At 40.8% G+C, this 16,941-nt stretch overlaps 1 protein-coding gene across 2 annotated transcripts in view; it reads left to right on the forward strand.

The window, feature by feature from the left end:
- The window catches only part of Foxj3 (forkhead box J3), a 127,697-nt gene that overhangs the window by 101,641 nt on the left and 9,115 nt on the right, over positions 1 to 16,941 (forward strand). For both annotated transcript variants that reach the window (XM_008835412.2, XM_008835413.2), the window contains 3 exons: positions 2,722 to 2,896; positions 9,486 to 9,902; positions 15,324 to 15,425. In XM_008835412.2, coding sequence (XP_008833634.1) covers positions 2,722 to 2,896; positions 9,486 to 9,902; positions 15,324 to 15,425 — 694 coding nt within the window. The remainder of the gene's footprint in view (positions 1 to 2,721; positions 2,897 to 9,485; positions 9,903 to 15,323; positions 15,426 to 16,941) is intronic.

Genomic DNA, 16,941 nt, shown 5'->3' on the forward strand with positions numbered 1-16,941 from the left:
CTCTGAGCCATCTCTCCAGCCCCCTGCCTTAGCCTCTTAAGTGCTACTGTGAAAGACTCTACTCTGACCCAGACTGGTCTGGAACTCCTGTTGATCTTCCCAGCCTCAGGAGCATCTGCATTACTAACTATCTTGTCTGGCAAGAGAACATGAGGGAAAACAGCTTCCTAGGGTCAGCTGGCTAACAACGGGGAAGACTCAGAGCTAGGAGAAACAAAAGTGACCAGAATGTTAAGAGCACAGTCTCTTTCATAAGGGCATCTCTCCAAAGGGGTGAAAAAGAGAAGGCAAAACCAAAAATAAAAGAAATGGGCTGGGGAGATGGCTCCAATGGTGAAGTTCAAGCATAAAGACCAGAGCCCATGGAAAAGCTCAATGTGATATTACCCATACACACCCGCACAACATATACACACACAGTAAAAGTAAATGAACAAACGAAACTCTTCTTTAAAAGAAGGTAAACCAGTGAGATGGCTTAGCAGGGAAAGGCACTTGCCATGTGAACCTGGGGACCTGAGTTCAAGCTCTGCAACTTACATGGTGGAAGAAGTGATTCCCTCAAGTTGTTCTCTGACTCTTACATGCACACTATGTAGCACATGAACCCTCCAACACATCATGTATCCATGTGACAGACTGTGAATAATATAATAATAATAATAATAATAATAATAATAATAATAATCTAGTGGAGGAATAAATTGTATACTGCAGCTAAGCAGTTAATGACATGCAGCAGTGGCCATTTTGGGAGTAAGAATGACCCATGCCTACCTGAACCAGGGAGACAGATGAGAAAGGTGGGTGAAAAGCTGCCCTGTGGTTGCCTCACAAGATAGGGCAGATGAGAACTTAACCTTCGCCAAGCCGCTTCTCACCCTGTGCTCTACCAATATGTAGGTCAGCCTGCCATCTAGCTCTTGTATGATTTTTGTTGCATGTAAGGTGACCAGGATGCCAGTGGTGGAGGTATTCCCCTACACAAAGTTAATATTTTTCCCTGTTTTGACATGTGCCTTATGAGCATTTTGAAGGACTTTAAATTGTCATTGAGTTTACATACCTTAAATATCAGAACTAAACAAATTGTAGCTTTTTGATGTAATCACTTTCAGAAATAGAGCTGATCAGTCAGAGGTAGCATGTTTTCCTGGCACGTGGAAGGCCTTGGGTTCAATCCCCAGCACCACAATTAAAAAAAAATTATTTTTTAATTGAGCTTTTGTAATTTCATACAACAGTTCTTAATCAAATTTATACTCCCTCCCTGATCCGTGCCTCTTCCGTACCCCCATTGGACCTCTTGTATTCCGCCACAAATGACCTTCTGTGTAAATTCGTCCACTGGAGTCTAGTCAGCCCATCTAGTGATCATATGTAAGTCATACTTTCCCTCACCCCTCACCCCCACAAACAATCTTTTTTTTTTTTTTTTTTTTTTTTTGGTCTTTTTGAGACAGCATCTCCCTGTAGCCCCAGCTGACCTGGAACTCACTATGTAGACCAGGCTGGCCTTGAACTCACAGAGATCCACCTGCCTCTGCCTCCTGAGTGCTGGGATTAAAGGCATGCACCACCATGCCCTACTGGAGAGATGGTTCAGCGGTTTAGAGCAATAACTGCTTTTACAGAAGACAGAGGTTCAATTCCCAGTACCCACAGGGTGGCTAACAACCATCCTTACCTCCAGTTCCAGGGGATCTGATGCCCTCTTCTGACCTCTGTGAGCATTGCACAACAGAGGTGCACATATAAAATTAAAAAAAAAAAAAACAATATTTTTAAAAATTAATCTTATTTCACCTTGTGGTGCTTTTGAAGATTAAGTGGTTCTTTCTGGCAGGCCTTCAGCACAAGATCTTCTGGAGATCTTCCTGTCTAACTGGGATTACAGGTATCTGCTAGTGCATCCAGCTTTGTTTGGATTCTAGAGGTTCAAACTCTAATCCTCATGCTTGCACACATGTTGTGATAGGCACACACCTGCATGAACACACACACACACATGATCATTCTAAACCTTTGAGGTATTGGTGGTATTTTCTGCCATGTGCTTTTCTCAAGCTCCGTCTCAAGCTCTCTTTTGGGTTTACTTGTTCTGGGGGTGGTAATTTTTAGGGAACAAGAGTTGGTCCTAGGATTGCACCCAGGGCCTTTGATATATAGGGCAAGCATTCCACCACTGAGCTGTAATCCCAGTCTCCTTCATTTCTGCCTCTTTGTTTCTCATTTCTCTTCAACCAGCCTCCTCGCTCCTCCCTAGAAATGAAGAATACTGTTCTGAGGAGTGCTCTACATCAAATACAGTATTCAAACATGTATACTTAAAGATTAGCTAAATTAATGAAAGAAATGTTAGCTTAATAGTGTAATGCAGTTAGAAAGGAAATTCTGTAGAAATCATGGTGAAGAAACTGGAAGAATTGTGGTCCTGACTCATCACGGAGCTGTATCATCTTCACAAGTCATTCAATTTCTTTGAGCTCTTTCCCTCTTCTGTGACTATGGAGGTTGAATTGGATTTCTTTGGTTCTTCAAGATCCCTATTAATAATTTTTCTCCATGTATACATACATACAGTTGTACCCAGCAAGGGGACAGAAAAGCCACAAACAGGTTAATTGCCTTAGATTCCAGTGTTGGCATGAGTTCTTGTTGTTACTTAATAAACCAGTTGCAGTATTGAGCCACTGAATTCATTATGTTTCCTTTTCTTAGGTGACAAACCACCCAGAACCTGTTTCTCAATCATTAACGCCCCAGCAGCAATCACAGTATAACCTTCCAGAACGAGATAAACAACTGCTTTTCACAGAATACAATTTTGAAGATCTTAGTGCCTCATTTCGGAGTCTTTATAAGTCAGTTTTTGAGCAGTCACTTAGTCAACAAGGTAAGCTACTTTTTAAATGTTCTTTTTGTAACATAAATGTTTAATTTCACACAGCAGCTGTTATACTTAATTTTAGAACAGTCATGATGAGGTTTGGGTGATATATTATGCCCCTTTGTGCCTTTATATACTCTGTATATATTAACATCATGGCACAGGAATGGCAGAATAATTTCTACCTGCATGCCTATTTTACTTGATTACCAGGGCATCCTGTAGCACTTTGCTGAAGAATTCTGACACTGCATCTGTGCCGTGTGGGAAGGACTGCCACGGTTAATTACTGATGTTTGTCATGTGAAGTGTTCTGGTGATGGGTATTGCTTCACCAGAATGGATGGGCTGTGTGTTCTGACTAGCATTAACAAGAAGGTAGCCTCTGAAGCAGAAGAGCACCAAGTTTGTGGTTTTGTTTATGACACTTAAGCACTGGCTGCTCTTGCAGAAGACCCAGTTGGGTTCCCAGCACCCACATGACAGCTAACAAAAAAATTTCTTTCTTTATGGGGCTGGAAAGATAGCTCAGTGCAGAAGCTCTTGCAGAAGACCCAGTTGGGTTCCCAGCACCCACATGACAGCTAACAACTGTCTGTAACTCCAGTTCCAAGGAATCCGATGCCCTCTTCTGGCCTCCATGGGCATTGCATGCATGTGTTGTACTGACATAGATGCAAATAAAACACTCAAACGTAAAAATAAAAATTGAATTTTATTTTTCTGTGTGTGTGTATACAAGTACAGGCACATGCAGAGAAATCAGAGGACAATTCCCAGGAGTTTGTCAAGTTAACTATTTCTATTTCATATTTTATTCCTTTCCTATTGCTATCTAGCTGTTTTCAAATACTGCAAACATTATTGTCATATGTCAGAAAAGGTAGAAGGGCAAATAGAACTGACCTGTTGCTTTGAGCCTTGGATAAGGGCACTAATCCCTAATCACCTCTCAAAGGCCCCACATCCCAATACCATCTGTTACTGTGGGATTAAGTTCTAACATAGGAATTTTAAAAAAAAGATTTGTTTTTTTTTTTATGTGTATATGTGAATGCCTGCATGTATGTGTGTGCATCACATGTGTGTCAGGTACTTGTGGAGGCCAGAAGAGGCATTCATATACTCTGAAACTAAAGTTACAGGCAGTTGTTTGCTGCCATGTGAATGCAAGGAACCAAATTGGGTCTTCTGCAAGAGCAGCAAATGCTCTTAACCATTGAGCCATCTCTCTAGTTCCCTACCATATGAATTTTGAGGGAAACATGCATTCAAACCTTAGCACTCCAACTCATAACAGTAGTAACATGCAAAAACTCCTGTCCTTGGGCTAATAAGAGGGCTCAGTGGATAAAAATGTTTGTGCCACAGCCTGCTAACCTGAGTTTGATCTCTGGAGCCCACATTGTAAGGAGAGACCTGACCACCAAAAGTTGTCTTTTGACCTCCATATGTGTACAGTGGCATGCACTTGTATGTGTGCACACACATACACCTGCTTACACCAAACATACATACACACAGTAACAATAAATTAAAATTTAAAAAATACCTTCTGTATATAGTTACTTTTAATGTTTATCATTACCTGTTAAGAACTAATGTTACATACTAATTTTAAGTATTGATGAGTATGTGATTATTAATACTTATACTCAGACCTTTTTTGGTTAGCAATTTTTGAGACAATTTGTGGGTTTAAAAAAATTTTGTCTTTGAAAAATTTTTATTGAATTTTTGTGTATTTCATACAGAACATTTTAATCACTGGTACCCACCCCAATTCATGGATTCTGTCATTTGTGTTAAGGCCTATTGAGTCAAGATAGTGTCCCAAGACATCCCCCAGTGCAATTTCATCTCCTGAGATCTAGTCAGCCTACCTGGAGTCCCTCCCTTTTAGAAGATGAGCTTTTCCTTACCCAGTAGTATACAGCTGCCAGCAGTTCTTTTAGTATACAGCTGCCAGCAGTTCGTTCTTTTAGTATACAGCTCCAAGACATCCCCCAGTGCAATTTCATCTCCTGAGATCTAGTCAGCCTACCTGGAGTCCCTCCCTTTTAGAAGATGAGCTTTTCCTTACCCAGTAGTATACAGCTGCCAGCAGTTCGTTCTTTTAGTATACAGCTCCAAGACATCCCCCAGTGCAATTTCATCTCCTGAGATCTAGTCAGCCTACCTGGAGTCCCTCCCTTTTAGAAGATGAGCTTTTCCTTACCCAGTAGTATACAGCTGCCAGCAGTTCGTTCTTTTAGTATACAGCTCCAAGACATCCCCCAGTGCAATTTCATCTCCTGAGATCTAGTCAGCCTACCTGGAGTCCCTCCCTTTTAGAAGATGAGCTTTTCCTTACCCAGTAGTATACAGCTGCCAGCAGTTCGTTCTTTTAGTATACAGCTCCAAGACATCCCCCAGTGCAATTTCATCTCCTGAGATCTAGTCAGCCTACCTGGAGTCCCTCCCTTTTAGAAGATGAGCTTTTCCTTACCCAGTAGTATACAGCTGCCAGCAGTTCGTTCTTTTAGTATACAGCTCCAAGACATCCCCCAGTGCAATTTCATCTCCTGAGATCTAGTCAGCCTACCTGGAGTCCCTCCCTTTTAGAAGATGAGCTTTTCCTTACCCAGTAGTATACAGCTGCCAGCAGTTCGTTCTTTTAGTATACAGCTCCAAGACATCCCCCAGTGCAATTTCATCTCCTGAGATCTAGTCAGCCTACCTGGAGTCCCTCCCTTTTAGAAGATGAGCTTTTCCTTACCCAGTAGTATACAGCTGCCAGCAGTTCGTTCTTTTAGTATACAGCTCCAAGACATCCCCCAGTGCAATTTCATCTCCTGAGATCTAGTCAGCCTACCTGGAGTCCCTCCCTTTTAGAAGATGAGCTTTTCCTTACCCAGTAGTATACAGCTGCCAGCAGTTCGTTCTTTTAGTATACAGCTCCAAGACATCCCCCAGTGCAATTTCATCTCCTGAGATCTAGTCAGCCTACCTGGAGTCCCTCCCTTTTAGAAGATGAGCTTTTCCTTACCCAGTAGTATACAGCTGCCAGCAGTTCGTTCTTTTAGTATACAGCTCCAAGACATCCCCCAGTGCAATTTCATCTCCTGAGATCTAGTCAGCCTACCTGGAGTCCCTCCCTTTTAGAAGATGAGCTTTTCCTTACCCAGTAGTATACAGCTGCCAGCAGTTCGTTCTTTTAGTATACAGCTCCAAGACATCCCCCAGTGCAATTTCATCTCCTGAGATCTAGTCAGCCTACCTGGAGTCCCTCCCTTTTAGAAGATGAGCTTTTCCTTACCCAGTAGTATACAGCTGCCAGCAGTTCGTTCTTTTAGTATACAGCTCCAAGACATCCCCCAGTGCAATTTCATCTCCTGAGATCTAGTCAGCCTACCTGGAGTCCCTCCCTTTTAGAAGATGAGCTTTTCCTTACCCAGTAGTATACAGCTGCCAGCAGTTCGTTCTTTTAGTATACAGCTCCAAGACATCCCCCAGTGCAATTTCATCTCCTGAGATCTAGTCAGCCTACCTGGAGTCCCTCCCTTTTAGAAGATGAGCTTTTCCTTACCCAGTAGTATACAGCTGCCAGCAGTTCGTTCTTTTAGTATACAGCTCCAAGACATCCCCCAGTGCAATTTCATCTCCTGAGATCTAGTCAGCCTACCTGGAGTCCCTCCCTTTTAGAAGATGAGCTTTTCCTTACCCAGTAGTATACAGCTGCCAGCAGTTCGTTCTTTTAGTATACAGCTCCAAGACATCCCCCAGTGCAATTTCATCTCCTGAGATCTAGTCAGCCTACCTGGAGTCCCTCCCTTTTAGAAGATGAGCTTTTCCTTACCCAGTAGTATACAGCTGCCAGCAGTTCGTTCTTTTAGTATACAGCTCCAAGACATCCCCCAGTGCAATTTCATCTCCTGAGATCTAGTCAGCCTACCTGGAGTCCCTCCCTTTTAGAAGATGAGCTTTTCCTTACCCAGTAGTATACAGCTGCCAGCAGTTCGTTCTTTTAGTATACAGCTCCAAGACATCCCCCAGTGCAATTTCATCTCCTGAGATCTAGTCAGCCTACCTGGAGTCCCTCCCTTTTAGAAGATGAGCTTTTCCTTACCCAGTAGTATACAGCTGCCAGCAGTTCGTTCTTTTAGTATACAGCTCCAAGACATCCCCCAGTGCAATTTCATCTCCTGAGATCTAGTCAGCCTACCTGGAGTCCCTCCCTTTTAGAAGATGAGCTTTTCCTTACCCAGTAGTATACAGCTGCCAGCAGTTCGTTCTTTTAGTATACAGCTCCAAGACATCCCCCAGTGCAATTTCATCTCCTGAGATCTAGTCAGCCTACCTGGAGTCCCTCCCTTTTAGAAGATGAGCTTTTCCTTACCCAGTAGTATACAGCTGCCAGCAGTTCGTTCTTTTAGTATACAGCTGCCAGCAGTTCGTTCTTTTAGTATACAGCTGCCAGCAGTTCTTTCTTTTAGTATACAGCTGCCAGCAGTTCTTTGACTAAGATTGGGGCCTGCTGCCCCTTTCCACAGTTCTGTATGGGGTTTTGTCTGCTTGAATTTGCATGGATCTTGTGCATGCTGACACCATTGCTGTAGGTTCATATGAGCAAGGTTTCAGGAGCCTGTTAGACTCTATTTCCGTATGATCATGTACCTCCTCCATGGCTCTTAAAAATCTTTCCACCCCCTCTTCCGCAATGGTTCCTGAGCCGTGGGTGGGTGGAGTTTAATATAGGAGTCCTGTCCAAGAACCAGCATTCTGCAGACTCTGAATCTCTGTGCTTTGGTCATTTGTGACCTTTTATGTTCCTGGCCCTCTGTTATATGAGGGAGCTTCACTGATGACAGTGTGTCTTAGATTTTTTTTTTTTTTTTTTTTTTTTTTTTTTGAGACAGGGTCTCCCTGTAGCCCTAGCTGTCCTGGAACTCACTATGTAGACCAGGCTGGCCTTGAACTCACAGAGATTCACCTGCCTTTGCTTCTGCCTCCCGAATGCTGGGACTAAAGGCATGCGCCACCACGCCCAGTAGAAAGCATATAAGTACTTGTCTGAGCAAATCCAACCTTATGTTCATAGTGGAAAATAATAACTTTGAAATAACAATGCTGACAATTTCTGAAGCCCATAATTCCATTTCCTCATATTACTAGAAATTCTAGTCTGGGTTCTTTAGCTTGGGTAACAAGTGAGACAACATCTAAATGATCATCAATCAGTTCCCTTGTAAAACCCTAGAATTTTATTAGAAATAAATAATGGAATTAATGATTTCTTTCATTTTCCTATAAAAATTGCCAATAAATGACGGTTTTCCAGAGCCAAGTCAGGTTCCACTCTCTCATTCTCCTTTGTTAAAACGTTTATCTTGTGGGATTTTTTAAACATAATCTTTATACTTGATACAACAAAACATTGTACAGATCAGTCTTTGGGGATATGAAAGTGTTATAGTTACATAGAGCCGAATGTTGCAGGAAGATTTACTAACCACCTATAAAACCAACTTGATATTTAAAAAAATTATTTTTATTTAATGTATATTATTCCCTGCATGACTATAAATGCACCTGTGTTGTGCAATGCTTGTGGAGGTCTGAAGAGAGCTTTAGATCCCCTGGAACTGGAGTTATGGACGGTTTTTAGCCTCTGGGTGCTGGGATTCAAACCCAGGTCTTCTGCACGAACAGCCAGTGCTCTTAACCGCTGAGTCATCTCTCCAGCATTTTTAACATTAGGCATTTCTGACCTGCTGGTCCTCATAGCAGCTTCCATTTACTAGACTTGTTCAATGACATTTAATCTTCCATCTGTGAAGCAGGTTCTGTTCTTGTGCTCACTTTGAAGTGAAATAATTGTGACTCTGAGAAATTAAATAACTTGACAAAGTTGAGTGTGTAAGTGGTCATGCTGAAGCTTTAATCCTTTTACTTTCTGATAATATAAAGTGCGTGCTCTCGAAGTGTGTCTCAAGAATCTTCTGTACGAATGATGAATAGTGGAGATGGCTGTTTGGTTTTGCTTAGTCTCAGGGATTCTAGCCAGTTTGAATTTAGTTATTAGAATAGCTGGAGAAGAGAGACCAGAAATGACTGGGCGGACTATGTTTTGTCTCTCCTCTTCAATCACTGGGCTCCATGCCTAGAGTGAACCATGCTGAATATGACCCACCACTTTTGCACTTTTTCTTGACATTTACTCAGCTTTCTTCAAGACTCAGCTCAGCTCTCAGATACTGTTATATCAAGGAAGGCACTTAAAGAAAAATTCCCACTCACTTCCTAGCTAAACAGACAAAAATCAAAGCTTCTGTAAACCTTGTATACTTTGGCCTTGGTATCCATATTGTTGGATATAATTTTGTTTCACATCTGTCTGTTTCAGTAGACCTTGCATTTACTGCCTAAGGGCAAGAGATATTGTTTCTGAATCTTCTCAGTAACTCTAGCCCTGTGTATAGTAATTGTTCCATAAATGCTTATTAAAATGAACCAGTGTTACATCCCTCATATGCCTTACTCTGTAAATAATATTGTAAATGTCATAAAATAGAACTGAGATCTAGCTATAAATGATCTTACCGTCTGTTTTTAGGTTTGATGAACATCCCTTCAGAATCCTCTCAGCAGTCCCACACTTCATGTTCCTATCAGCACTCTCCTAGCAGTACAGTGAGCTCTCACCCACATAGCAACCAAAGCAGCCTGCCCAACAGTCACAGCGGCCTCAGTGCCACAGGCAGTAATTCGGTTGCACAAGTCTCCCTGTCCCACCCCCAGATGCACACACAACCATCTCCACATACGCCTCTTAGACCGCATGGTTTACCGCAGCACCCACAGCGTCCCCAGCATCCAGCACCGCACCCGCAGCCACACAGCCAGCTCCAGCCCCCTCACTCCCAGCACCCCTCGCCACATCAGCATATGCAGCACCATCCAAACCATCAGCACCAGACGTTAACACATCAGCCACCACCCCCACCCCCGCAACAGGTATCCTGTAATTCTGGTAAGTTTTTTTCTGCTGCTGTGTTTGACTAACTGTAAAATAAGATCTGTCTTTTGTTATTTGGGCCTGGTGTAGTATTGGCTACCAAAAGCCTTTTTACTTATTTCCTTGCTATAACCCTATATTTATTTTTTTTAATATTTTATCTTTTTTTTGGTCATTGACAGCATGCATGATACTTTAATTATATCACTAGTTTCTTAAATACTACTTTAGTATTAAAAATATGTTTGCATTTAAAAAATGTGACACAATAAAGCAGTCCTCTGTAAACGTAACCCTTTCTCAACATATTTTCCTACTTTGTTTCATACATAAGTAATTTAATCTATAATATCATAAATCTGTTAACTCTAAAAGTAAGTACAAATTTTGGAGTTTGAGAAAAGCACTGCCTTTGATTTTATAAATAACATGCAGTGTGTGCACTGCTTACCATTGGTCAAATGCTTATCACGAGCTCTTATTGTCTCTCAGCATGTTCTGCCAATGACATTACTAGGTAAAGATGATGGCATTAAAAAAATCAAAATAGCCAAAAGCCAAGATTTCTTTTTGAGATAGGGTCTCACTATATTGCTGGCCTTGAACTCATGATTCTTCTACCCTCAGCCTCCTGAGTAGCGGGGATTACTGATCCACAGCTGAGATTGCTTTAAAAACAGCAGAGAGGGAGGCTATTTGAATACTATTACATCTTAGAAAACATTTCCACTTGTCTGAACAAAAACTACTACAGAAGAGTGAAGGCTTGTACCATTAGTTAAATGGTATCAGACCGAGTTAAAACTTAAGAAACAGTAAAATCAGATTAAATCCATATTAGCTTTAACAAAAAGAAAATTTTACTGAGATTCTGTAGTAAAAACAAAACCAATGCTATGGAAAGTTTTCTTGAGTTTATTTTTGAATCATCATGTTGAAGAGTTAAAATGTTAATGGTAAAAATAATGACATAAAATTATTCTGGAAAGTCATACTTAAAATTCCTGATACACATTTCATTAGTTTTTAATAAGTGGAAATTCTTCAGAAACTATTATGAATCTGTTGAAACACACTACCTATGTAATAATTAAATAACCATTCAAGGTTTATTCAGTGAGCATTACCCATTTCTTTCATGTAAGAAAAGTACAAAGGAATTGTGTAGGTTGGCTATTTCATTTTATACTTAATTTTTTAGGCTTTTATAGGATATTAAATTTAGGAAGGAAAATATTCTCAGTTAACACTCTCATTAGATTTTAAAAGTTCAAACTACAAATAATACTAAGCTAAGCCCTAATATGACTTTTTAAATCTAAGTTTCTAGAAGTTTTAATTTTTAGTCAATACAAATATCTGTTTTACACTTTTAACTACCCACAAACTGCTTACAAAACTAAACACTCTGTTAAGGAGATTAGAAACACATTGGGAATCTAAATCAAAATTCACAAATGGCAGCTGAATCCCATCAACTTGCAACATAAATCCATAATTGTCATTCATAAATAATTCAAAATTAACATTTATAATGGAAATGTCAACAAGTCATAACTACTATACATCTCTCCTGATGGGTTCCACTGACTTTAGCCATGACAGCAAATGTACACATCTGATAGACAAGACTGCTCAGAAAAGTAAAGCTATCAGAGCTGTAAATAAGGAATACATAAATAAGAACACAGAAATGTCAAAGCACTGGGGCCATTAGCAGAAAATTGAGATTCAGTGTAATACAACTAGCAGTTCTCTCTCTCTTAAGCCACTTTCTGCTGATTTATAATGCTACAGTTTTATGAGTCTTTTTTCAAAGGAAACATTTTCTACACTACAAGTAGTAATTTCAGTGTACATCCTTGACTGCAATGCGGTCCTCCCCGCAGAGCTTGACACATCTCATCAGGACTTCTGCAGAAAGTCAGCTTGTGGTATTCTCAGCAGCTTTTAGTGCTTCAGTAGCCTTTTGAAGTTCCCTGGTAACAGATGACAAAACTTCTGGGGTAATTCCTTGTTCACAAAGCTGTACACAAATAGATTTTCCATATCTAAACCAGTATTCAAAATTATTGAAATCTCAGTCAGAACATCCATGGTCTTCCTTGCGCCATTCAGATTGGCCAAGGCCATCGCCCCCAAGCTGCTGTCACATGGCTGAGGCTCAGGCCAGCAGGAGGAGGGCCTGACGTGGAACTGGAACACCTGCCTCTCCCAGGCAATCTTGCCATGTGGCTGTGTTCTCACAGGACCTTATCTTTTATTTTTATTTTGTGTATATGTGTGTATTGCCTGCATGTAGGTAGGTGCACCCATGTTATGCAATGTCAGCAGAGGACAGAAAAGGGCATCAGGTTCTCTGGAACTGGAGTTAGAAACAGATGTTAGCCACCGTGTAGGTGCTGGGAAACAAACCTGGGGCCTCTGCAAGAGCAGCCAGTGCTCTTAACTGCTGAGTCATTTCTCCAGCCCCGTAACGCTATAGTTTTAACTCATTTAATCCATAAGGTACCCTGGGTATTTTATTGGTTAAAATTCAGTGGCAACATAGGTAAATTCAGCACTCTCACAGGTTTTAGTTTTGACTCTTATATGTTGAAATGTGTGGTCTGTCTGCAATCTTGTGGTCCAGTGTGAGTGTAAAAGAGTACAGGTTTGTATCATAAAGACGTGTATTTGGAGCCTCATTATGGCTCTTAGGTAAGTTACCTTCTTTGGAGACAGTTTCTCAGTATGCGGCCTGGCCTTGTCTCAAATTTGTGATATTCTTGCCTCAGCTTCTCTTTGGGGGATCATAGGTGTTTGCTGTGATACCCCCTTCAGGCACTTAACTTCTTTTAGCCTTGTTATTCTCTCTGCTATAAAAATGGAGCCAAACTTTGCTCAGTATATGTTGTTGCTTTTAGGCTCATACTAAGAATACAAATGTGAAATGCCTAGACTGATACTTTTTTATTAAATAGTCATGATTGTTCCCCATTTTTACTTATTGATGCAAAACATCCCGTCTTATAGAATACTAGATTACAAGGAGGAAAAAAAGCCATTTATATACTACTTTAAAAAAAAAAATCTGTGATGCCTGGCATGGTGGCACAGAGGCAGGCAGATCTCTGAGTTCAAGGCCAGCCTGGTCTCCATAGTGAATCCAGGCTATCTGTGGCTACAGGGAGACCCTGTCTCAAAAAGACACCCCCCCCCCAAAAAAAGAAAATCTACAGACTGGGCATGGTGAAGCACACACACTTTTAATCCCAGCACTCTGGAGGCAGAGGCAGGTGGATCTCCCAACCTGATCTGTCCAGTGAGTTCTAAGTCAGCTGGGACTACAGGGAGATGTTGTCTCAAAAATGAAACCACCCCACCTCCCCCAAAAAAAGGTAGAGGAGAAGAGAAAAATTTCTGGCATTTAAAATAGGTCTTGATGGTGTCTGGTGAGTGGCTTAATAACATTACTCACTTGGCACAGCAGTCTCTATACTGTGGAACCCTGAGACTTGCCATTGTACAAGATGAAGGGACTCCTGAAGTTGTGGAAAGGGTAGACCCTCACTTGGCTTGACTGACTGACCACTTACTCTTTCACTGATGAAATTCTTTCTCTGGAGGGTTGATTTCTAAATAGCAGCCAGTGCTACTTTTTAATTATCCATTAAAGATTGATAATTTTGTATTATGCACTTGAACTATTGTTCAAGAAATAAGGTTTAGGTAATGCATGCTCTCATACAGTGACTTTTCTATAAAACTTTTTCTGTGGCTATTTTCTTATTTACAAAGTGGGACAAAATTCTGGGAAGAATCAAATGAGATGAGGTTCAAAAATTCCCAGCATTGTGTCTATAACTTAGTAGGTCTGTGGTAAGTGTTAGTGTCACACCTCCTCCCTCTTCTGGCTAGCAAGTTTCTATGACATTATTTGGGACATTAAAATCTGAAATTAATATTATCATCTTCAGAGCATTTCTTATGTTTGTCTAACTAAAATTCTAAATAACTAAAATTCTGATGCATATTTAAAAATCACTCATTCTCTAAAATATTTTTGTTTGGCTTTCTTTAATAGTTTTGTTTTCCTAGTTACTAATTCTAAATAGAATAAAATTTAAAATTTTCTGCCTTGATGGAATATTTCATAACCATTTTCAAGGTATTTTTGATAAATGCCTAAAAAAAGTTATATGATGGAATTAAAACTGTCTTAGGGGCCAGGTGTGGTGGCACACTCCTTTGATCCCAGCACTCAGGAGGCAGAGGCAGGCGGGATCTCTTGTGAGTTCAAAGCCAGCCTGGTCTACATAGTGAGTTCCAGGTTAGCTGGGGCTACAGGGAGACCCTGTCTCAAAACAAAACAAAACAAAACACTATCTTAGGGACAGAGCAATTACTATCTCATGCTTTATAAATATGTTCTTCAGAAATTTATTATGATTTGAGGGATTGACTAATGAGTAAGATCAGGTGGTGTCAGTAAATAGAAATCTGTGGTGCTTTGGCTTTAACTACCTTTTCTTTAAGTTTAATGATGCCAGGAAGAAAAAAGTTCTATTGGAGCTGAAAACAATTAGTGATGTGCCCTTATCAGGCTTCACTGGGAAGTTAAACATTATCGCTGTGGCTTTGATTTATCTCTTATGATTTATTCATCCCACAGTCATAAGATTATATTAAACAGATTTTCTTTAAGGACTGGAGGGACCAGAGCAGGAATGGAAGTTATTTATGCCTTCTCTGTACTGGACAATCCAGATCATCTTCCCAAGTAAAGTATCACATCTTATACACAGAAAAAGTACAACTCTGAGGAGGGAAGCAGTTTGTGTAGGATCACACTGCCAGTAGTGGTAGAACTTGGATTTACATTGTGACCTCACATTGAAACCTGCAACACCAGTTATTCTAAAAGGTCTAAAACCCAGCAGATATTTATGCGGAGGGTAGGGTTTATCTCCAACAACAGCAAGTTTTCCAGAGTCAGTAACAAAGTTGAAAAATGGAACTTGAAATAAGTGAAAATACTGATTTCCACAAGAGTTTTCCTGCCTGGCCGTTTATATGCACTATACAAATGAGAAAAAATAGTGCCAAGTTTGGCTTTATAAAGCGATGTGGCAGTTTGCAAGCTGCCAGCCCAGAGATTAGAAGACCAACATTAAAGTCTTAGCTTCCTTACTGCTTCCTTGTCCTCTAGGTCCGTTACTTGCTACCTGTCTGGGTGGTTCTCTTTCCTTTATATGTAAAATGGAGAGGAATTAATTTTTTCTGCCTGTTTTACAGAGATTGACCCAAGACCTAATATAATGGGTACTAGTTCTTTTCAAGACTGGACAGGGATCAGCCAATGTCAGAAATAAGGCCCACTTTTTGTCTTCCTATAGTGTACTCTTCAAATGTTCATTATCCAACAGTTATAGTATTACCATTATTACTTAATAGGTGTTTCAAACGATTGGTATGCAACGCTTGATATGCTAAAGGAAAGCTGTCGAATTGCCAGCAGTGTTAATTGGTCAGATGTAGACCTTTCACAGTTTCAAGGTAAGTATTGGTTCTTTTCACATATAATCAAATATTTATGTTTCTGTTTTCTCTGGAGAATTATGTTTCTTTGTAGTAGATAAACCTCCTCTGCCAGCTGTGTAGGTATATGCCTATAATCCCAGCCCTGGGTAAGGAGGATTGTCAAGAGCTCGAGTCCAGCTTGGACTACATAGCAAGTATTCCTCCAGCCAAGAATGCATTGCAAGATTGTCTCAAAGGAAAAGAAATAAGCATCTTCTTATATAAAAACATACCTTTAAATTTTTTTTTGTCATTTTAAACAGTATTTTATTTATTTTTTAAATTTGTTTTTATTAAATTTTGTTGTATTTCATACAGAACAGCTCAAACAATCTGAATCATCTTTATAACCCCATCCCCACCAGCACCCACCCTTAACCCCTTCTCTGCAACCCATATACTCTATCCTGGGTGTTAAGGTCCACTGTGTCAAGTCAGTGTCCCCAGACATTACCCAGTACAAGTCTTTCCACTTGCAGTTTAGTAAGATCCTCTCATCTATCGAAATATCTATCATTTTCTTTCTTTCTTTTTTCTTTTTTAACAGAGCATAGGGTGGGGGCTTATTTACAGAGGAGTGGGCACCCTCCATTTACGGCTGCCCTGGAAAGTCCACACTCAAATATAGATCCTGTGACTTCCCGACAGCCACAGAAAATGGTGAGAGAGGTGCCTCCTGGCATTCTCGGCTTATATATCCTTAGCCCCTCCCCACATGCAGCTAGGGTCGACTGGGTGGGAGGGAGGGGTAACTCACTCAGCCCTTGACTCCTTGATGAGCGTGGAAGGAGGTGTGACTATAGCTTCCCAGCACAGTGGTTAGCATATACTTCCAGTTAACGCTCCACCCCTTCCTCTGGCTCATAATTCTTTCCACCAACCTCTTCCAAAGAAGTCCCTGAGCCTTGGAGGAGGTGATAGGTGTGGGGTGATCTTCCTCCCATTGTGGCAATGCACTGACCTTTCGGGTCTCTGCATCGTCAGTTTTCCATGGGTTGTTGGCACGTTTCAGTGGGATTCCATCTACTATAAAAACAAACAAGCCGGGCGTGGTGGCGCATGCCTTTAATCCCAGCACTTGGGAGGCAGAGGCAGGTGGATCTCCATGAGTTCAAGGCCAGCCTGGTCTACATAGTGAGTTCCAGGACAGCTACAGGGAGACCCTGCCTCAAAAAGACCAAAAAAAAAAAACAAAAAACACAAACAGAGAAACAAGAATCTATAAACAGTGGCTGCTACAGTAACTTAAACTATGGGTGTAAACACACCCACTTGGATGGTACTTTAGCAGGTGCATCACATCCATCTAACAAAACAGTTGCAGTGGCCTCCCACTGGGGCCTAATATTCTCCCTGCCACAGGGGGTTGGCCAGGTCTACAGTACCGGATACCTGTTCCATCACTAGGAGCAGGCATTTTATACAATTGAAAATTTGCTGGTGGATGCTGCACTATTGCACTAACAGGAACTTCTTGTTTGGTATGTTGATA

The sequence above is a fragment of the Nannospalax galili genome, unplaced genomic scaffold, assembly GCF_000622305.1.
Source record: "Nannospalax galili isolate Female #2095 unplaced genomic scaffold, S.galili_v1.0 scaffold577, whole genome shotgun sequence".
NCBI classification, from domain to species: domain Eukaryota; kingdom Metazoa; phylum Chordata; class Mammalia; order Rodentia; family Spalacidae; genus Nannospalax; species Nannospalax galili.